The following is a 23,684-nucleotide window of genomic DNA, read 5'->3' on the forward strand; positions in this document are numbered from 1 at the left end:
ACATGGAGAGAATGAGTGAGGAAAGATTGACCAAGAGGATATATGTGTCAGAGGTGGAGGGAACGAGGAGAAGTGGGAGACCAAATTGGAGGTGGAAAGATGGAGTGAAAAAGATTTTGAGTGATTGGGGCCTGAACATGTAGGAGGGTGAAAGGCGTGCAAGGAATAGAGTGAATTGGAATGATGTGGTATACCGGGGTCGACGTGCTGTCAATGGACTGAACCAGGGCATGTGAAGCGTCTGGAGTAAACCATGGAAAGTTGTGTGGGGCCTGGATGTGGAAAGGGAGCTGTGGTTTCGGTGCATTATTACATGACAGCTAGAGACTGAGTGTGAACGAATGGGGCCTTTGTTGTCTTTTCCTAGTGCTACCTCGCACACATAAGGGGGGAGGGGGATGGTATTCCATGTGTGGCGAGGTGGCGATGAGAATGAATAAAGGCAGCCAGTGTGAATTGTGTGCATGGGTATATATGTATGTGTCTGTGTGTGTATATATATGTGTACATTGAGATGTATAGGTATGTATATTTGCGTGTGTGGACGTGTATGTATATACATTGTGTATGGGGGTGGGTTGGGCCATTTGTTTCGTCTGTTTCCTTGCGCTACCTCGCAAACGCGGGAGACAGTGACAAAGCAAAATAGAATATATAAATAAATATATATATATATATATATATATATATATATATATATATATATATATATATATATATATATATATATATATATATATATATATTTCCCGCGCTACCAAGGTAGCGTTAAGAATAGAGGACTGGGCCTTTGAAGGAATATCCCCACCTGGCCCCCTTCTCTGTTCCTTCTTTTGGAAAATCAAAAAAAAAAAAAAAAACTAGTGAGGAGGATTTCCAGCCCCCGCTCCCTCCCCTTTTAGTCGCCTTCTACAACACGCAGGGAATACGTGAGAAGTATTCTTTCTCCTTTATCCCCATATATATATATATATATATATATATTTGTTTTTTTTTTTTTGTCGCTGTCTCCCGCGTTTGCGAGGTAGCGCAAGGAAACAGACGAAAGAAATGGCCCAACCCACCCCATACACATGTATATACATACATCCACACACGCAAATATACATACCTACACAGCTTTCCATGGTTTACCCCAGACGCTTCACATGCCCTGATTCAATCCACTGACAGCACGTCAACCCCGGTATACCACATCGCTCCAATTCACTCTATTCCTTGCCCTCCTTTCACCCTCCTGCATGTTCAGGCCCCGATCACACAAAATCTTCTTCACTCCATCTTTCCACCTCCAATTTGGTCTCCCTCTCCTCCTCGTTCCCTCCACCTCCGATACATATATCCTCTTGGTCAATCTTTCCTCACTCATTCTCTCCATGTGCCCAAACCATTTCAAAACACCCTCTTCTGCTCTCTCAACCACGCTCTTTTTATTTCCACACATCTCTCTTACCCTTACGTTACTTACTCGATCAAACCACCTCACACCATACATTGTCCTCAAACATCTCATTTCCAGCACATCCATCCTCCTGCGCACAACTCTATCCACAGCCCACGCCTCGCAACCATACAACATTGTTGGAACCACTATTCTTTCAAACATACCCATTTTTGCTTTCCGAGATAATGTTCTCGACTTCCACACATTCTTCGAGACTCCCAGGATTTTCGCCCCCTCCCCCACCCTATGATCCACTTCCGCTTCCATGGTTCCATCCGCTCTCAGATCCACTCCCAGATATCTAAAACACTTTACTTCCTCCAGTTTTTCTCCATTCAAACTTACCTCCCAATTGACTTGACCCTCAACCCTACTGTACCTAATTACCTTGCTCTTATTCACATTTACTCTTAACTTTCTTCTTTCACACACTTTACCAAACTCAGTCACCAGCTTCTGCAGTTTCTCACATGAATCAGCCACCAGCGCTGTATCATCAGCGAACAACAACTGACTCACTTCCCAAGCTCTCTCATCCCCAACAGACTTCATACTTGCCCCTCTTTCCAAAACTCTTGCATTCACCTCCCTAACAACCCCATCCATAAACAAATTAAACAACCATGGAGACATCACACACCCCTGCCGCAAACCTATATTCACCGAGAACCAATCACTTTCCTCTCTTCCTACACGTACACATGCCTTACATCCTCGATAAAAACTTTTCACTGCTTCTAACAACTTGCCTCCCACACCATATATTCTTAATACCTTCCAAAGAGCATCTCTATCAACTTTATCATATGCCTTCTCCAGATCCATAAATGCTACATACAAATCCATTTGCTTTTCTAAGTATTTCTCACATACATTCTTCAAAGCAAACACCTGATCCACACATCCTCTACCACTTCTGAAACCACACTGCTCTTCCCCAATCTGATGCTCTGTACATGCCTTCACCCTCTCAATCAATACCCTCCCATATAATTTACCAGGAATACTCAACAAACTTATACCTCTGTAATTTGAGCACTCACTCTTATCCTCTTTGCCTTTGTACAATGGCACTATGCACGCATTCTGCCAATCCTCAGGCACCTCACCATGAGTCATACATACATTAAATAATCTTACCAACCAGTCAATAATATAGTCACCCCCTTTTTTAATAAATTCCACTGCAATACCATCCAAACCTGCGGCCTTGCCGGCTTTCATCTTCTGCAAAGCTTTTACTACCTCTTCTCTGTTTACCAAATCATTTTCCCTAACCCTCTCACTTTGCACACCACCTCGACCAAAACACCCTATATCTGCCACTCTATCATCAAACACATTCAACAAACCTTCAAAATACTCACTCCATCTCCTTCTCACATCACCACTACTTGTTATCACCCCCCCATTTGCGCCCTTCACTGAAGTTCCCATTTGCTCCCTTGTCTTACGCACTTTATTTACCTCCTTCCAGAACATCTTTTTATTCTCCCTAAAATTTAATGATACTCTCTCACCCCAACTCTCATTTACCCTCTTTTTCACCTCTTGCACCTTTCTCTTGACCTCCTGTCTCTTTCTTTTATACATCTCCCACTCAATTTCATTTTTTTCCTGCAAAAATCGTCCAAATGCCTCTCTCTTCTCTTTCACTAATAATCTTACTTCTTCATCCCACCACTCACTACCCTTTCTAATCAACCCACCTCCCACTCTTCTCATGCCACAAGCATCTTTTGCGCAATCCATCACTGATTCCCTAAATACATCCCATATCCTCCCTGGGGATAGGGGAGAAAGAATACTTCCCACGTATTCCTTGCGTGTCGTAGAAGGCGAGTAAAAGGGAATGGAGTGGGGGGCTGCAAATCCTCCCGTCTCATTTTTTTTTTTTTCCAAAAGAAGGAACAGAGAAGGGGGCCAGGTGAGGATATTCACTCAAAGGCCCAGTCCTCTGTTCTTAACGCTACCTCGCTAATGCGGGAAATGGCGAATAGTATGAAAGAAAAGAAAGAATATATATATATATATATATATATATATATATATATATATATATATATATATATATATATATATATATATATATTTTTTTTTTTTTTTGCTTTGTCGCTGTCTCCCGCGTTTGCGAGGTAGCGCAAGGAAACAGACGAAAGAAATGGCCCAACCCACCCCCATACACATGTATATACATACGTCCACACACGCAAATATACATACCTACACAGCTTTCCATGGTTTACCCCAGACGCTTCACATGCCCTGATTCAATCCACTGACAGCACATCAACCCCGGTATACCACATCGCTCCAATTCACTCTATTCCTTGCCCTCCTTTCACCCTCCTGCATGTTCAGGCCCCGATCACACAAAATCTTTTTCACTCCATCTTTCCACCTCCAATTTGGTCTCCCTCTTCTCCTCGTTCCCTCCACCTCCGACACATATATCCTCTTGGTCAATTTTTCCTCACTCATTCTCTCCATGTGCCCAAACCGTTTCAAAACACCCTCTTCTGCTCTCTCAACCACGCTCTTTTTATTTCCACACATCTCTCTTACCCTTATGTTACTTACTCGATCAAACCACCTCACACCACACATTGTCCTCAAACATCTCATTTCCAGCACATCCATCCTCCTGCGCACAACTCTATCCATAGCCCACGCCTCGCAACCATACAACATTGTTGGAACCACTATTCCTTCAAACATACCCATTTTTGCTTTCCGAGATAATGTTCTCGACTTCCACACATTCTTCGAGGCTCCCAGGATTTTCGCCCCCTCCCCCACCCTATGATCCACTTCCGCTTCCATGGTTCCATCCGCTCTCAGATCCACTCCCAGATATCTAAAACACTTTACTTCCTCCAGTTTTTCTCCATTCAAACTTACCTCCCAATTGACTTGACCCTCAACCCTACTGTACCTAATTACCTTGCTCTTATTCACATTTACTCTTAACTTTCTTCTTTCACACACTTTACCAAACTCAGTCACCAGCTTCTGCAGTTTCTCACATGAATCAGCCACCAGCGCTGTATCATCAGCGAACAACAACTGACTCACTTCCCAAGCTCTCTCATCCCCAACAGACTTCATACTTGCCCCTCTTTCCAAAACTCTTGCATTCACCTCCCTAACAACCCCATCCATAAACAAATTAAACAACCATGGAGACATCACACACCCCTGCCGCAAACCTATATTCACCGAGAACCAATCACTTTCCTCTCTTCCTACACGTACACATGCCTTACATCCTCGATAAAAACTTTTCACTGCTTCTAACAACTTGCCTCCCACACCATATATTCTTAATACCTTCCAAAGAGCATCTCTATCAACTTTATCATATGCCTTCTCCAGATCCATAAATGCTACATACAAATCCATTTGCTTTTCTAAGTATTTCTCACATACATTCTTCAAAGCAAACACCTGATCCACACATCCTCTACCACTTCTGAAACCACACTGCTCTTCCCCAATCTGATGCTCTGTACATGCCTTCACCCTCTCAATCAATACCCTCCCATATAATTTACCAGGAATACTCAACAAACTTATACCTCTGTAATTTGAGCACTCACTCTTATCCTCTTTGCCTTTGTACAATGGCACTATGCACGCATTCTGCCAATCCTCAGGCACCTCACCATGAGTCATACATACATTAAATAATCTTACCAACCAGTCAATAATATAGTCACCCCCTTTTTTAATAAATTCCACTGCAATACCATCCAAACCTGCGGCCTTGCCGGCTTTCATCTTCTGCAAAGCTTTTACTACCTCTTCTCTGTTTACCAAATCATTTTCCCTAACCCTCTCACTTTGCACACCACCTCGACCAAAACACCCTATATCTGCCACTCTATCATCAAACACATTCAACAAACCTTCAAAATACTCACTCCATCTCCTTCTCACATCACCACTACTTGTTATCACCCCCCCATTTGCGCCCTTCACTGAAGTTCCCATTTGCTCCCTTGTCTTACGCACTTTATTTACCTCCTTCCAGAACATCTTTTTATTCTCCCTAAAATTTAATGATACTCTCTCACCCCAACTCTCATTTACCCTCTTTTTCACCTCTTGCACCTTTCTCTTGACCTCCTGTCTCTTTCTTTTATACATCTCCCACTCAATTTCATTTTTTTCCTGCAAAAATCGTCCAAATGCCTCTCTCTTCTCTTTCACTAATAATCTTACTTCTTCATCCCACCACTCACTACCCTTTCTAATCAACCCACCTCCCACTCTTCTCATGCCACAAGCATCTTTTGCGCAATCCATCACTGATTCCCTAAATACATCCCATATCCTCCCTGGGGATAGGGGAGAAAGAATACTTCCCACGTATTCCTTGCGTGTCGTAGAAGGCGAGTAAAAGGGAATGGAGTGGGGGGCTGCAAATCCTCCCGTCTCATTTTTTTTTTTTTCCAAAAGAAGGAACAGAGAAGGGGGCCAGGTGAGGATATTCACTCAAAGGCCCAGTCCTCTGTTCTTAACGCTACCTCGCTAATGCGGGAAATGGCGAATAGTATGAAAGAAAAGAAAGAATATATATATATATATATATATATATATATATATATATATATATATATATATATATATATATATATATATATATATATTTTTTTTTTTTTTTGCTTTGTCGCTGTCTCCCGCGTTTGCGAGGTAGCGCAAGGAAACAGACGAAAGAAATGGCCCAACCCACCCCCATACACATGTATATACATACGTCCACACACGCAAATATACATACCTACACAGCTTTCCATGGTTTACCCCAGACGCTTCACATGCCCTGATTCAATCCACTGACAGCACATCAACCCCGGTATACCACATCGCTCCAATTCACTCTATTCCTTGCCCTCCTTTCACCCTCCTGCATGTTCAGGCCCCGATCACACAAAATCTTTTTCACTCCATCTTTCCACCTCCAATTTGGTCTCCCTCTTCTCCTCGTTCCCTCCACCTCCGACACATATATCCTCTTGGTCAATTTTTCCTCACTCATTCTCTCCATGTGCCCAAACCGTTTCAAAACACCCTCTTCTGCTCTCTCAACCACGCTCTTTTTATTTCCACACATCTCTCTTACCCTTATGTTACTTACTCGATCAAACCACCTCACACCACACATTGTCCTCAAACATCTCATTTCCAGCACATCCATCCTCCTGCGCACAACTCTATCCATAGCCCACGCCTCGCAACCATACAACATTGTTGGAACCACTATTCCTTCAAACATACCCATTTTTGCTTTCCGAGATAATGTTCTCGACTTCCACACATTCTTCGAGGCTCCCAGGATTTTCGCCCCCTCCCCCACCCTATGATCCACTTCCGCTTCCATGGTTCCATCCGCTCTCAGATCCACTCCCAGATATCTAAAACACTTCACTTCCTCCAGTTTTTCTCCATTCAAACTCACCTCCCAATTGACTTGACCCTCAACCCTACTGTACCTAATAACCTTGCTCTTATTCACATTTACTCTTAACTTTCTTCTTTCACACACTTTACCAAACTCAGTCACCAGCTTCTGCAGTTTCTCACATGAATCAGCCACCAGCGCTGTATCATCAGCGAACAACAACTGACTCACTTCCCAAGCTCTCTCATCCCCAACAGACTTCATACTTGCCCCTCTTTCCAAAACTCTTGCATTCACCTCCCTAACAACCCCATCCATAAACAAATTAAACAACCATGGAGACATCACACACCCCTGCCGCAAACCTACATTCACTGAGAACCAATCACTTTCCTCTCTTCCTACACGTACACATGCCTTACATCCTCGATAAAAACTTTTCACTGCTTCTAACAACTTGCCTCCCACACCATATATTCTTAATACCTTCCAAAGAGCATCTCTATCAACTCTATCATATGCCTTCTCCAGATCCATAAATGCTACATACAAATCCATTTGCTTTTCTAAGTATTTCTCACATACATTCTTCAAAGCAAACACCTGATCCACACATCCTCTACCACTTCTGAAACCACACTGCTCTTCCCCAATCTGATGCTCTGTACATGCCTTCACCCTCTCAATCAATACCCTCCCATATAATTTACCAGGAATACTCAACAAACTTATACCTCTGTAATTTGAGCACTCACTCTTATCCTCTTTGCCTTTGTACAATGGCACTATGCACGCATTCTGCCAATCCTCAGGCACCTCACCATGAGTCATACATACATTAAATAATCTTACCAACCAGTCAATAATATAGTCACCCCCTTTTTTAATAAATTCCACTGCAATACCATCCAAACCTGCTGCCTTGCCGGCTTTCATCTTCTGCAAAGCTTTTACTACCTCTTCTCTGTTTACCAAATCATTTTCCCTAACCCTCTCACTTTGCACACCACCTCGACCAAAACACCCTATATCTGCCACTCTATCATCAAACACATTCAACAAACCTTCAAAATACTCACTCCATCTCCTTCTCACATCACCACTACTTGTTATCACCTCCCCATTTGCGCCCTTCACTGAAGTTCTCATTTGCTCCCTTGTCTTACGCACTTTATTTACCTCCTTCCAGAACATCTTTATATTCTCCCTAAAATTCAATGATACTCTCTCACCCCAACTCTCATTTGCCCTTTTCTTCACCTCTTGCACCTTTCTCTTGACCTCCTGTCTCTTTCTTTTATACGTCTCCCACTCAATTGCATTTTTTCCCTGCAAAAATCGTTCAAATGCCTCTCTCTTCTCTTTCACTAATACTCTTACTTCTTCATCCCACCACTCACTACCCTTTCTAATCAACCCACCTCCCACTCTTCTCATGCCACAAGCATCTTTTGCGCAATCCATCACTGATTCCCTAAATACATCCCATTCCTCCCCCACTCCCCTTACTTCCATTGTTCTCACCTTTTTCCATTCTGTACTCAGTCTCTCCTGGTACTTCCTCACACAAGTCTCCTTCCCAAGCTCACTTACTCTCACCACCCTCTTCACCCCAACATTCACTCTTCTTTTCTGAAAACCCATACAAATCTTCACCTTAGCCTCCACAAGATAATGATCAGACATCCCTCCAGTTGCACCTCTCAGCACATTAACATCCAAAAGTCTCTCTTTCACGCGCCTGTCAATTAACACGTAATCCAATAACGCTCTCTGGCCATCTCTCCTACTTACATAAGTATACTTATGTATATCTCGCTTTTTAAACCAGGTATTCCCAGTCATCAGTCCTTTTTCAGCACATAAATCTACAAGCTCTTCACCATTTCCATTTACAACACTGAACACCCCATGTATACCAATTATTCCCTCAACTGCCACATTACTCACCTTTGCATTCAAATCACTCATCACTATAACCCGGTCTCGTGCATCAAAACCACTAACACACTCATTCAGCTGCTCCCAAAACACTTGCCTCTCATGATCTTTCTTCTCATGCCCAGGTGCATATGCACCAATAATCACCCATCTCTCTCCATCAACTTTCAGTTTTACCCATATTAATCGAGAATTTACTTTCTTACATTCTATCACATACTCCCACAACTCCTGTTTCAGGAGTACTGCTACTCCTTCCCTTGCTCTTGTCCTCTCACTAACCCCTGACTTTACTCCCAAGACATTCCCAAACCACTCTTCCCCTTCACCCTTGAGCTTCGTTTCACTCAGAGCCAAAACATCCAGGTTCCTTTCCTCAAACATACTACCTATCTCTCCTTTTTTCACATCTTGGTTACATCCACACACATTTAGGCACCCCAATCTGAGCCTTCGAGGAGGATGAGCACTCCCCGCGTGACTCCTTCTTCTGTTTCCCATTTTAGAAAGTTAAAAAAAAAACAAGGAGGGGAGGATTTCTGGCCCCCCGCTCCCGTCCCCTCTAGTCGCTTTCTACAACACACGAGGAATGCGTGAGAAGTATTCTTTCACCCCTATCCCCAGGGGTAATATACATATATATATATATATATACACATACACACACATACACACACACACGCACATATACACACACGCACACATACATATATATACATATGAAAAATGTATATATATATATGGGGATAGGGGAGAAAGAATACTTCCCACATATTCCCTGCGTGTCGTAGAAGGCGACTAAAAGGGAAGGGAGCAGGGGGCTGGAAATCCTCCCCTCTCTTTTTTTTTTTTTTTAATTTTCCAAAAGAAGGAACAGAGAAGAGGTCTAGGTGAGGATATTCCCTCAAAGGCCCAGTCCTCTGTTCTTAACGCTACCTCGCTATCGCGGGAAATAGCGAATAGTATGAAAAAAAAACAAAAGAATATATATATATATATATATATATATATATATATATATATATATATATATATATATTATCCCTGGGGATAGGGGATTAAGAATACTTCCCACGTATTCCCTGCGTGTCGTAGAAGGCGACTAAAAGGGGAGGGAGCGGGGGGCTGGAAATCCTCCCCTCTCGTTTTTTTTTTTAATTTTCCAAAAGAAGGAACAGAGGGGGCCAGGTGAGGATATTCCGAAAAAGGCCCAGTCCTCTGTTCTTAACGCTACCTCGCTAATACGGGAAATGGCGAATAGTTTGAAAAAAAAAAAATATATATATATATATATATATATATATATATATATATCCCTGGGGATAGGGGAGAAAGAATACTTCCCACGTATTCCCTGCGTGTCGTAGAAGGCGACTAAAAGGGAAGGGAGCGGGGGCTGGAAATCCTCCCCTCGTTTTTTTTTTTTTTTAATTTTCCAAAAGAAGGAACAGAGAAGGGGGCCAGGTGAGGGTATTCCCTCAAAGGCCCAGTCTTCTGTTCTTAACGCTACCTCGTTATCGCAGGAAATGGCGAATAGTATGAAAAAAAAAAAAAATATATATATATATATATATATATATATATATATTCCTTTATCCCTGGGGATAGGGGAGAAAGAATACTTCCCACGTATTCCCTGCGTGTCGTAGAAGGCGACTAAAAGGGGAGGGAGCGGGGGGCTGGAAATCCTCCCCTCTCAATTTTTTTTAATTTTCCAAAAGAAGGAACAGAGAAGGGGGCCAGGTGAGGATATTCCCTCAGTGGCCCAGTTCTCTGTTCTTAACGCTACCTCGCTAACGCGGGAAATGGCAAATAGTTTGAAAAAAAAAAAAAAAAATATATATTCCTGGGGATAGGGGAGAAAGAATACTTCCCACGTATTCCCTGTGTGTCGTAGAAGGTGACTAAAAGGGGAGGTGAGCAGGTGGCTGGAAATCCTCCTCTCTTTTTTTTTTTTTTCAATTTTCCAAAAGAAGGAACAGAGGAGGGGGCCAGGTCAGGATATTCCCTCAGAGGCCAAGTCCTCTGTTCTTAACGCTACCTTGCTAATGTGGGAAATGGCGAATAGTTTGAAAGAAAAAAAAGAAAGAAATATATATATATATGCCAGGAATACCTGGTTTAAAAAGATATATAAATAATTATGCATATGTAAGTAGGAGACATGGCCAGAGAGCATTATTGCATTACGTGTTAATTGATAGGCGCGCGAAAGAGAGACTTTTGGATGTTAATGTGCTGAGAGATGCAACTGGAGGGATGTCTGATCATCATCTTGTGGAGGCAAAGGTGAAGATATTTAGAGGTTTTCAGAAAAGAAGACAGAATGTTGGGGTATTGAGAGTGGTGAGAGTAAGTGAGCTTGGGAAGGAGACTTGTGTAAGGAAGTACCAGGAGAGACTGAGTACAGAATGGAAAAAGGTGAAAACAAAGGACAAAGGGGAGTCGGGGAGGAATGGGATGTATTTAGGGAAGAAGTGATGGCTTGTGCGAAATATGCTTGTGGCATGAGAAGTGTGGGAGGTGGGCAGATTAGAAAGGGTAGAGTGGTGGGATGAAAAAGTAAGACTATTAGTGAAAGAGAAGAGACAGGCATTTGGACGATTTTTGCTGGGAAATAATGCAAATGACTGGGAGATTTATCAAAGAAAGAGGCAGGAGGTCAACAGAAAGGTGCAAGAGTCAAAAAAGAGGGCAAATGAGAGTTGGGGTGAGAGAGTATCATTAAACTTTAGGGAGAATAAAAAGAAGTTTTGGAAGGAGGTAAATAAAGTGCGTAAGACAAGGGAACAAATGGGAACATCAGTGAAGGGGGCTAATGGGGTGATAACAAGTAGTGGTGATGTGAGAAGGAGATGGAATGAGTATTTTGAAGGTTTGTTGAATGTGTTTGATGACAGAGTGGCAGATATAGGGTGTTTTGGCTGAGGTAGTGTGCAAAGTGAGAGGGTTAGGGAGAATGATTTGGTAAACAGAGAAAAGGTAGTAAAAGCTCTGTGGAAGATGAAAGCCGACAAGGCAGCGGGTTTGGATAGTATTGCAGAGGAATTTATCAAAAAAGGGGATGACTGTATTGTTGACTGGTTGGTAAGGTTATTAAATGTATGTATGACTCATGGTGAGTTGCCTGAGGATTGGCAGAATGCTTGCATAGTGCCATTGTACAAAGGCAAAGGGGATAAGAGTGAGTGCTCAAATTACAGAGGTATAAGTTTGTTGAGTATCCCTGGTAAATTATATGAGAGGGTATTGATTGAGAGGGTGAAGGCATGTACAGAGCATCAGATTGGGGAAGAGCAGAGTGGTCTCAGAAGTGGTAGAGGATGTGTGGATCAGGTATTTGCTTTGAAAAATGTATGTGAGAAATACTTAGAAAAGCAAATTGATTTGTATGTAGCATTTATGGATCTGGAGAGGCAAAAGGCATTTGATAGAGTTGATAGAGATGCTCTGTGGAAGGTAGTAAGAATATGTGGTGTGGGAGGTAAGTTGTTAGAAGCACTGAAAAGTTTTTATCGAGGATGTAAGGCATGTGTACGTGTAGGAAGAGAGGAAAGTGATTGGTTCTCAGTGAATGTTGGTTTGCGGCAGGGGTGCGTGATGTTTCCGTGGTTGTTTAACTTGTTTATAGATGGGGTTGTTAGGGAAGTGGATGTAAGAGTTTTGGAAAGAGGGGCAAGTATGCAGTCCGTTGTGGATGAGAGAACTTGGGAAGTGAGTCAGTTGTTGTTCGCTGATGATACAGCGCTGGTGGCTGATTCATGTGAGAAACTGCAGAAGCTGGTGACTGAGTTTGGTAAAGTGTGTGAAAGAAGAAAGCTGAGAGTAAATGTGAATAAGAGCAAGGTTATTGGGTACAGTAGGGTTGAGGGACAAGACAAATGGGAGGTAAGTTTGAATGGAGAAAAACTGGGGGAAGTGAAGTGTTTTAGATATATGGAAGTGGATTTGGAAGTGGATGGAACCATGGAAGCAGAAGTGAATCATAGGGTAGGGAAGAGGGCGAAAGTTTTGGGAGCATTGAAAACGGTGTGGAAGTCAAGAATGTTATCTTGGAAAGCAGAAATCGGTATGTTTGAAGGAATAGTGGCACCAACAATGTTATATGGTTGCGAGGTGTGGGCTATATATAAAGTTGTGAGGAGGAGGGTGGATGTGCTGGAAATGAGATGTTTGAGGACAATATGTAGTGTGAGGTGGTTTGATCAATTAACTACTAATAGGGTACGAGAGATGTGTGGTAACAAAAGGAGTGTAGTTGAGAGAGCAGATGAGGGTGTTTTGAAATGGTTTGGCCACATGAAGAGAATGAGTGAGGAAAGATTGACAAAGATGATATATGTGTCAGAGGTGGAGGGAACGAGAAGTGGGAGACCAAATTGGAGGTGGAGAGATGGAGTGAAAAAGATTTTGAGTGATTGGGGCCTGAACTTACAGGAGGGTGAAAGGCGTGCAAGGAATAGGGTGAATTGAAATGATGTGGTATTCCAGGGTCGACATGCTGTCAATGGATTGAACCAGGGCATGTGAAGCGTCTAGGGTAAACCATGGAAAGTTTTTTGGGGCCTGGATGTGGAAAGGGAGCTGTGGTTTCGATGCATTATATATGACAGCTAGAGACTGAGTGTGAACGAATGTGGACTTTGTTGTCTTTCCCTGGCGCTACTTCACACACATGCGGGGGGAGGGGGTTTCATTTCATGTGTGGAGGGGTGGCGACGGGAATGAATAAGGGCAGACAGTATGAATTATGTACATGTGTATGTATGTATATGTCTGTGTGTGTATGTATATATATGTGTACGTTGAGATGTATAGGTATGTATATATATGTGTACGTTGAGATGTATAGGTATGTATATATATGTGTACGTTGAGATGTATAGGTATGTATATGAGCATGTGTGTACGTGTATGTATATACATGTGTATGTGGGTGGGTTGGGCCATTCTTTCGTTTGTTTCCTTGTGCTATCTAGCGAACACGGGAGACAGTGACAAAGTATAATAATAATAATAATATATACATGTATATAACTAAGAGGAAAAATGAAACACAATATGTCCCAAGTGCACCTTTGTGTGTTTAATGCATCATCAAGAGAAATACAAGAATAAGAATGATGACTTACAACAGTCATCATGTATACAAGAGAGGCAGAGCTGAGGTGCTTTTGGTACACAAGTTTTTGTGGCTTTCGGGCTGGCACCTTCGTGCCTCTTATATATTCTATTAGGCATCAATAACAGCAAACCATTTACAAATTCTGCGTGCAACTTAGCTATCCATTTTTGTATAGATCTTCACAAATATTCATGTTACAATTGTTTGTGTATTCAATAAAAGAGGATTCACTGATATTTCTCTTGATCAAGGTGTTACAAGTTATAACTGAATAAGCAATATTCCCATCAATACAGTTGTCATGATTTATAAAATGACTAAACAAAACATTTCAATCTTGTTATGTTCTTATACAATATCTATGTTACTTAAGTCTACCGTAGAGAGAGATTTACAAGTCTGTCCAATATAAAACATATTAGAGCTTTTATGATGTATTCTAACTTTACGATGTATTTTAACTTTCTAAAAGGGGAAACAGAAGAAGGAGTCACGCGGGGAGTGCTCATCCTCCTCGAAGGCTCAGATTGGGGTGTCTAAATGTGTGGATGTAACCAAGATGAGAAAAAAGGAGAGATAGGTAGTGTATTTGAGGAAAGGAACCTGGATGTTTTGGCTCTGAGTGAAACGAAGCTCAAGGGTAAAGGGGAAGAGTGGTTTGGAAATGTCTTGGGAGTAAAGTCAGGGGTTAGTGAAAGGACTAGAGCAAGGGAAGGAGTAGCACTACTCCTGAAACAGGAGTGGTAGAAGTATGTGATAGAGTGTAAGAAAGTGAGCTCTAGATTGATATGGAAAAAAAATGAAAGTGGATGGAGAGAGATGGGTGATTATTGGTGCGTATGCACCTGGGCATGAAAGAAAGATCATGAGAGGCAAGTGTTTTGGGAGCAGCTGAGTGAGTGTGTTAGTAGTTTTGATGCATGAGACCAGGTTATAGTGATGGGTGTTTTGAATGCAAAGGTGAGTAATGTGGCAGTTGAGGGAATAATTGGTGTACGTGGGGTGTTCAGTGTTGTAAATGGAAATGGTGAAGAGCTTGTAGATTTCTGTGCTGAAAAAGGACCGGTGATTGGGAATACCTGGTTTAAAAAGAGATATACATAAGTATATGTATGTAAGTAGGAGGCTGTAAAAGGACTGGTGATTGGGAATACCTGGTTTAAAAAGAGAGATATACATAAGTATACGTACATAAGCAGGAGAGATGGCCAGAGAACATTATTGGATTATGTGTTAATTGATAGGCGCGCAAAAGAGAGACTTTTGGATGTTAATGTGCTGAGAGGTGCGACTGGAGGGATGTCTGATCATTATCTTGTGGAGGTGAAGATTTGTAGAGGTTTTCAGAAAAAAAGAGAATGTTGGGGTGAAGAGAGTGGTGAGAGTAAGTGAGCTTGGGAAGGAGACTTGTGTCAGGAAGTACCAGGAGAGACTGAGTACAGAATGGAAAAAGGTGAGAACAAAGGACGTAAGGGGAGTGGGGGAGGAATGGGATATTTATGGAAGCTGTGATGGCTTGCGCAAAAGATGCTTGTGGCATGAGAAGCGTGGGAGGTGGGTAGATTAGAAAGGGTAATGAGTGGTAGGATGAAGAAGTAAGAGTATTAGAGAAAGAGAAGAGAGAGGCATTTGGATGAATCTTGCAGGGAAACAAATACAAATGAGTGGGAGATGCATAAAAGAATGAGGCAGGAGGTCAAGAGAAAGGTGCAAGAGGTGAAAAAGAAGGCAAATGAGAGTTGGGGTGAGAGAGTATCATTAATTTTTTGGGAGAATAAAAAGATGTTTTGGAAGGAGGTAAATAAAGTACGTAAGACAAGGGAACAAATGGGAACTTCAGTGAAGGGGGCTAATGGGGAGGTGATAACAAGTAGTGGTGATGTGAGAAGGAGATGGAGTGAGTATTTTAGGGGTTTGTTGAATGTGTTTGATGATACAGTGGCAGATATAGGGTGTTTTGGTCGAGGTGGTGTGCAAAGTGAGAGGGTGAGGGAAAATGATTTGGTAAACTGAGAAGTGGTAGTAAAAGCTTTGGAGAAGATGAAAGCTGGCAAGGCAGCGGGTTTGGATGGTATTGCAGAGTAATTTATTAAAAAAAGGGGGTGACTGTATTGTTGACTGGTTGGTAAGGTTATTTAAAGTATGTATGACTAATGGTGAGGTGCCTGAGGATTGGCGGAATGCTTGCATAGTGCCTTTGTACAAAGGCAAAGGGGATAAAAGTGAGTGCTCAAATTACAGAGGTATAAGTTTGTTGAGTATTCCTGGGAAATTATATGGGAGGGTATTGATTGAGAGGGTGAAGGCATGTACAGAGCATCAGATTGGGGAAGAGCAGTGTGGTTTCAGAAGTGGTGGAGGAGGAGTGGATCAGGTGTTTGCTTTGAAGAATGTATGTGAGAAATACTTAGAAAAGCAAATGGATTTGTATGTAGCATTTATGGATCTGGAGAAGGCATATAACAGAGTTGATAGAGAAGGTATTAAGGTATTAAGAATATATGGTGTGGGAGGTATTAAGAATATATGGTGTGGGAGGCAAGTTGTTAGAAGCAGTGAAAAGTTTTTATCGAGAATGCAAGGCATGTGTACGTGTACAAAGAGGGGAAAGTGATTGGTTCTCAGTGAATGTAGGTTTGTGGCAGGGGTGTGTGATGTCTCCATGGTTGTTTAATCTATTTATGGATGGGGTTGTTATGGAGGTGAATGCAAGAGTTTTGGTAAGAGGGGCAAGTATGCAGTCTGTTGTGGATGAAAGAGCTTGGGAAGTGAGTCAGTTGTTGTTTGCTGATGATACAACGCTGGTGGCTGATTCATGTAAGAAACTGCAGAAGCTGGTGACTGAGTTTGGCAAAGTGTGTGAAAGAAGAGAGCTGAGATTAAATGTGAATAAGAGCAAGGTTATTAGGTACAGTAGGGTTGAGGGTCAACAGGAAGGTAAGTTTGAATGGAGAAAAACTGGAGGAAGGGAAGTGTTTTAGATATATGGAAGTGGATTTGGAAGTGGATGGAACCATGGAAGCAGAAGTGAATCATAGGGTAGGGAAGGGGGCGAAAGTTTTGGGAGCATTGAAAACGGTGTGGAAGTCAAGAATGTTATCTTGGAAAGCAGAAATCGGTATGTTTGAAGGAATAGTGGCACCAACAATGTTATATGGTTGCGAGGTGTGGGCTATATATAAAGTTGTGAGGAGGAGGGTGGATGTGCTGGAAATGAGATGTTTGAGGACAATATGTAGTGTGAGGTGGTTTGATCAAGTAACTACTAATAGGGTACGAGAGATGTGTGGTAACAAAAGGAGTGTAGTTGAGAGAGCAGATGAGGGTGTTTTGAAATGGTTTGGTCACATGAAGAGAATGAGTGAGGAAAGATTGACAAAGATGATATATGTGTCAGAGGTGGAGGGAACGAGAAGTGGGAGACCAAATTGGAGGTGGAGAGATGGAGTGAAAAAGATTTTGAGTGATTGGGGCCTGAACTTACAGGAGGGTGAAAGGCGTGCAAGGAATAGGGTGAATTGAAATGATGTGGTATTCCAGGGTCGACATGCTGTCAATGGATTGAACCAGGGCATGTGAAGCGTCTAGGGTAAACCATGGAAAGTTTTTTGGGGCCTGGATGTGGAAAGGGAGCTGTGGTTTCGATGCATTATATATGACAGCTAGAGACTGAGTGTGAACGAATGTGGACTTTGTTGTCTTTCCCTGGCGCTACTTCACACACATGCGGGGGGAGGGGGTTTCATTTCATGTGTGGAGGGGTGGCGACGGGAATGAATAAGGGCAGACAGTATGAATTATGTACATGTGTATGTATGTATGTGTCTGTGTGTGTATGTATATATATGTGTACGTTGAGATGTATAGGTATGTATATATATGTGTACGTTGAGATGTATAGGTATGTATATGAGCATGTGTGTACGTGTATGTATATACATGTGTATGTGGGTGGGTTGGGCCATTATTTCGTTTGTTTCCTTGTGCTATCTAGCGAACACGGGAGACAGTGACAAAGTATAATAATAATAATAATATATACATGTATATAACTAAGAGGAAAAATGAAACACAATATGTCCCAAGTGCACCTTTGTGTGTTTAATGCATCATCAAGAGAAATACAAGAATAAGAATGATGACTTACAACAGTCATCATATATACAAGAGAGGCAGAGCTGAGGTGCTTTTGGTACACAAGTTTTTGTGGCTTTCGGGCTGGCACCTTCGTGCCTCTTATATATTCTATTAGGCATCAATAACAGCAAACCATTTACAAATTCTGCGTGCAACTTAGCTATCCATTTTTCTATAGATCTTCACAAATATTCATGTTACAATTGTTTGTGTATTCAATAAAAGAGGATTCACTGATATTTCTCTTGATCAAGGTGTTACAAGTTATAACTGAATAAGCAATATTCCCATCAATACAGTTGTCATGATTTATAAAATGACTAAACAAAACATTTCAATCTTGTTATGTTCTTATACAATATCTATGTTACTTAAGTCTACCGTAGAGAGAGATTTACAAGTCTGTCCAATATAAAACATATTAGAGCTTTTATGATGTATTCTAACTTTACGATGTATTTTAACTTTCTAAAAGGGGAAACAGAAGAAGGAGTCACGCGGGGAGTGCTCATCCTCCTCGAAGGCTCAGATTGGGGTGTCTAAATGTGTGGATGTAACCAAGATGAGAAAAAAGGAGAGATAGGTAGTGTATTTGAGGAAAGGAACCTGGATGTTTTGGCTCTGAGTGAAACGAAGCTCAAGGGTAAAGGGGAAGAGTGGTTTGGAAATGTCTTGGGAGTAAAGTCAGGGGTTAGTGAAAGGACTAGAGCAAGGGAAGGAGTAGCACTACTCCTGAAACAGGAGTGGTAGAAGTATGTGATAGAGTGTAAGAAAGTGAGCTCTAGATTGATATGGAAAAAAAATGAAAGTGGATGGAGAGAGATGGGTGATTGTTGGTGCGTATGCACCTGGGCATGAAAGAAAGATCATGAGAGGCAAGTGTTTTGGGAGCAGCTGAGTGAGTGTGTTAGTAGTTTTGATGCATGAGACCAGGTTATAGTGATGGGTGTTTTGAATGCAAAGGTGAGTAATGTGGCAGTTGAGGGAATAATTGGTGTACGTGGGGTGTTCAGTGTTGTAAATGGAAATGGTGAAGAGCTTGTAGATTTCTGTGCTGAAAAAGGACCGGTGATTGGGAATACCTGGTTTAAAAAGAGAGATATACATAAGTATATGTATGTAAGTAGGAGGCTGTAAAAGGACTGGTGATTGGGAATACCTGGTTTAAAAAGAGAGCTATACATAAGTATACGTACATAAGCAGGAGAGATGGCCAGAGAACATTATTGGATTATGTGTTAATTGATAGGCGTGCAAAAGAGAGACTTTTGGATGTTAATGTGCTGAGAGGTGCGACTGGAGGGATGTCTGATCATTATCTTGTGGAGGTGAAGATTTGTAGAGGTTTTCAGAAAAAAAGAGAATGTTGGGGTGAAGAGAGTGGTGAGAGTAAGTGAGCTTGGGAAGGAGACTTGTGTCAGGAAGTACCAGGAGAGACTGAGTACAGAACGGAAAAAGGTGAGAACAAAGGACGTAAGGGGAGTGGGGGAGGAATGGGATATTTATGGAAGCTGTGATGGCTTGCGCAAAAGATGCTTGTGGCATGAGAAGCGTGGGAGGTGGGTAGATTAGAAAGGGTAATGAGTGGTAGGATGAAGAAGTAAGAGTATTAGAGAAAGAGAAGAGAGAGGCATTTGGATGAATCTTGCAGGGAAACAAATACAAATGAGTGGGAGATGCATAAAAGAATGAGGCAGGAGGTCAAGAGAAAGGTGCAAGAGGTGAAAAAGAAGGCAAATGAGAGTTGGGGTGAGAGAGTATCATTAATTTTTTGGGAGAATAAAAAGATGTTTTGGAAGGAGGTAAATAAAGTACGTAAGACAAGGGAACAAATGGGAACTTCAGTGAAGGGGGCTAATGGGGAGGTGATAACAAATAGTGGTGATGTGAGAAGGAGATGGAGTGAGTATTTTAGGGGTTTGTTGAATGTGTTTGATGATACAGTGGCAGATATAGGGTGTTTTGGTCGAGGTGGTGTGCAAAGTGAGAGGGTGAGGGAAAATGATTTGGTAAACTGAGAAGTGGTAGTAAAAGCTTTGGAGAAGATGAAAGCTGGCAAGGCAGCGGGTTTGGATGGTATTGCAGAGTAATTTATTAAAAAAAGGGGGTGACTGTATTGTTGACTGGTTGGTAAGGTTATTTAAAGTATGTATGACTAATGGTGAGGTGCCTGAGGATTGGCGGAATGCTTGCATAGTGCCTTTGTACAAAGGCAAAGGGGATAAAAGTGAGTGCTCAAATTACAGAGGTATAAGTTTGTTGAGTATTCCTGGTAAATTATATGGGAGGGTATTGATTGAGAGGGTGAAGGCATGTACAGAGCATCAGATTGGGGAAGAGCAGTGTGGTTTCAGAAGTGGTGGAGGAGGAGTGGATCAGGTGTTTGCTTTGAAGAATGTATGTGAGAAATACTTAGAAAAGCAAATGGATTTGTATGTAGCATTTATGGATCTGGAGAAGGCATATAACAGAGTTGATAGAGAAGGTATTAAGGTATTAAGAATATATGGTGTGGGAGGTATTAAGAATATATGGTGTGGGAGGCAAGTTGTTAGAAGCAGTGAAAAGTTTTTATCGAGAATGCAAGGCATGTGTACGTGTACAAAGAGGGGAAAGTGATTGGTTCTCAGTGAATATAGCTTTGTGGCAGGGGTGTGTGATGTCTCCATGGTTGTTTAATCTATTTATGGATGGGGTTGTTATGGAGGTGAATGCAAGAGTTTTGGTAAGAGGGGCAAGTATGCAGTCTGTTGTGGATGAAAGAGCTTGGGAAGTGAGTCAGTTGTTGTTTGCTGATGATACAACGCTGGTGGCTGATTCATGTAAGAAACTGCAGAAGCTGGTGACTGAGTTTGGTAAAGTGTGTGAAAGAAGAGAGCTGAGATTAAATGTGAATAAGAGCAAGGTTATTAGGTACAGTAGGGTTGAGGGTCAACAGGAAGGTAAGTTTGAATGGAGAAAAACTGGAGGAAGGGAAGTGTTTTAGATATCTGGGAGTGGATTTGGCAGCGGATAGAACCATGGAAGCGGAAGTGAATCATAGGGTGGGGGAGGGGGTGAAAGTTCTGGGAGCATTGAAGAATGTGTGGAAGTCGAGAACATTATCTCGGAAAGCAAAAATGGTTATGTTTGAAGGAATAGTGGTTCCAACAATGTTATATGGTTGCGAGGTGTGGGCTATGGATAGAGTTGTGGGGAGGAGGGTGGATGTGCTGGAAATGAGATGTTTGACGACAATATGTGGTGTGAGGTGGTTTGATCGTGTAAGTAATGAAAGGGTAAGAGAGATGTGTGGTAATAAAAAGAGTGTGGTTGAGAGAGCAGAAGAGGGTGTTCTGAATGGTTTGGGCACATGGAGAGAATGAGTGACGAAAGATTGACCAAGAGAATATGTGTGTCAGAGGTGGAGGGAACTAGAAATGGGAGACCAAATTGGAGGTGGAAAGATGGAGTGAAAAAGATTTTAAGTGATCAGGGCCTGAACATGCAGGAGGGTGAAAGGCGTTCAAGGAATAGAGTGAATTGGAACGATGTGGTATACCAGGATCGACGTGCTGTCAATGGATTGAACCAGGGCATGTGAAGCGTCTGGGGTAAAGCATGGAAAGTTCTGTGGGGCCTGGATGTGGAAAGGAAGCTGTGGTTTCGGTGCATTATTACATGACAGCTAGAGACTGAGTGTGAACGAATGGGGCCTTTGTTGTCTTTTCCTAGCGCTACCTCGCACACATGAGGGGGGGAAGGGGGTTTTTATTCCATGTGTGGCGAGATGGCGATGGGAATAAATAAGGGCAGACAGTAAGAATTATGTACATGTGTATATATGTATATGTCTGTGTGTGTATATATATGTATACGTTGAGATGTATAGGTATGTATATTTGCGTGTGGACGTGTATGTACATACATGTGTATGGGGGTGGGCTGGGCCATTCTTTCATCTGTTTCCTTGCGCTACCTCGCTAACGCGGGAAACAGCGACAGAGCAAAACAAATAAATAAATAAATACGATGTATTCTGTAAACATAACCCACAGAATTTTCTGAGGAGTTTTTGAGTAAGATATTCACAATAGTATTGTTATTGCAGATGGCTAAATTCATATTAAAGGATCTGAATAAGTTGGAAAATAGGATATAATTAAATAAAAAACTTCAAAATTCTTGGTATCAAGAGGACCTTTAGGTATATCTAAAAAAAAAATTTCTTTGTCAAATTAGAAATTTATCAATGAAAGATCTACAATACTTTTGCTTGAATCCAATAGAATGTATCTTCTTCAATATACTTAATGCCCTAAGAAACACCACAATTGCTTAATTCTATCATGATAGAATTAAATAATCTTGTACCTTCCTCTGTCTGAAATTTCCTTAGCATCCATTTAATATCCTACATCCCAGTCAATCACATACATAACAGGAAGACCCTGTGAGTAGCGCCTGAAGTTGGCGATGAAAGTATCAATGACGTCGCGAGCTGTGCTGGCACCAGCCGTGTGTGGAGTTATCACAACCTGTGGGGAACAACTTTATGACATGACACTGTGTGTGGAGTTATCACAACCTGTGGGGAACAACATTATGACATGAAACTGTATACTAGACACTGATGAAATACACTGTATACTAGACAATGGTGAATTACACTCTATACTAGACAATGATGAAATACAGTGTACAACGTATACTAGACAATGATGAATTATAGTGTACAATGTATACTAGACAATGACGAAATACAGTGTACAATATATACTAGACTATGACGAAATACAGTGTACAATGTATACTAGACAATCACTGCTAAGCAAGTAATGTCTGGTACAAAGAAACAGCCATGTATAGAATGCAGACAGAACGTGAGGAGCACATAACCAACCCACAGTCACAATTTCTTTAATATGTCACGCATATAGTTCTGTTTACTAGCAATACACTCTACACACATTCTGGGCAAGATAACAATTGTCTCATTCTAAACTTTATTGTAACAAGAGTATTCTAATGGGGTCATTTTGTAACAAGAGTATTCTAGTGGGGTTATACTGTAACAAGAGTATTCTTGTGGGGTTATACTGGAGTCACAAGTCATCAAAACACAATACCTTCATCCATTGAAGAAAAAAATCTCGCTACTTAGTGACCATGTGTCATTATCCATCACTCACACAAAAACATTTTCAAGTTACAAGGAAGTGTTACAACCTGGCAAACCTGTATACATACAGCCAGGTCATATCACATCTGGGCCTGGCAAGTTATTCCTGTAATTTGTACCCTGAGTGAGTACCTTCTGTCGGTATGGTCAAAGATGAGCGAGGTGGAGCACCACCACCTGGTGCACTCTCTCCTCACCAAGACTTAGGTTCAGCCTAGTTAATGTGTCTGATTCAGGATCTGAAGGTGTTCTGGGTGAAAACCATGCCCACATTTACCACCTGCATTGCTCCCAAACATGGGACAAGATACCCTTTAAGCTGGTGATATGTGCGAATTTCAGTGAGGTAGACACTCCCACCCTCCAAGAACAATGAGGTAGACACTACCACTCTCCAAGAACAATGAGGTAGACACTACCACCCTCCAAGAACAATGAGGTAGACACTATCACCCTCCAAGAACAATGAGGT

At 41.7% G+C, this 23,684-nt stretch overlaps 1 protein-coding gene across 6 annotated transcripts in view; it reads right to left on the minus strand.

The window, feature by feature from the left end:
* Nucleotides 1-17,993: 17,993 nt before the first annotated feature.
* LOC139758849 (glyoxylate/hydroxypyruvate reductase A-like) overlaps nucleotides 17,994-23,684 on the minus strand; it is a 296,538-nt gene continuing 290,847 nt past the window's right edge. For all 6 annotated transcript variants that reach the window (XM_071680709.1, XM_071680708.1, XM_071680707.1 and 3 more), the window contains one exon: nucleotides 17,994-22,568. In XM_071680709.1, coding sequence (XP_071536810.1) covers nucleotides 22,437-22,568 — 132 coding nt within the window. In that variant the 3' untranslated portion in view covers nucleotides 17,994-22,436. The remainder of the gene's footprint in view (nucleotides 22,569-23,684) is intronic.

The sequence above is a fragment of the Panulirus ornatus genome, chromosome 31 (genome assembly GCF_036320965.1).
Source record: "Panulirus ornatus isolate Po-2019 chromosome 31, ASM3632096v1, whole genome shotgun sequence".
NCBI lineage: Eukaryota > Metazoa > Arthropoda > Malacostraca > Decapoda > Palinuridae > Panulirus > Panulirus ornatus.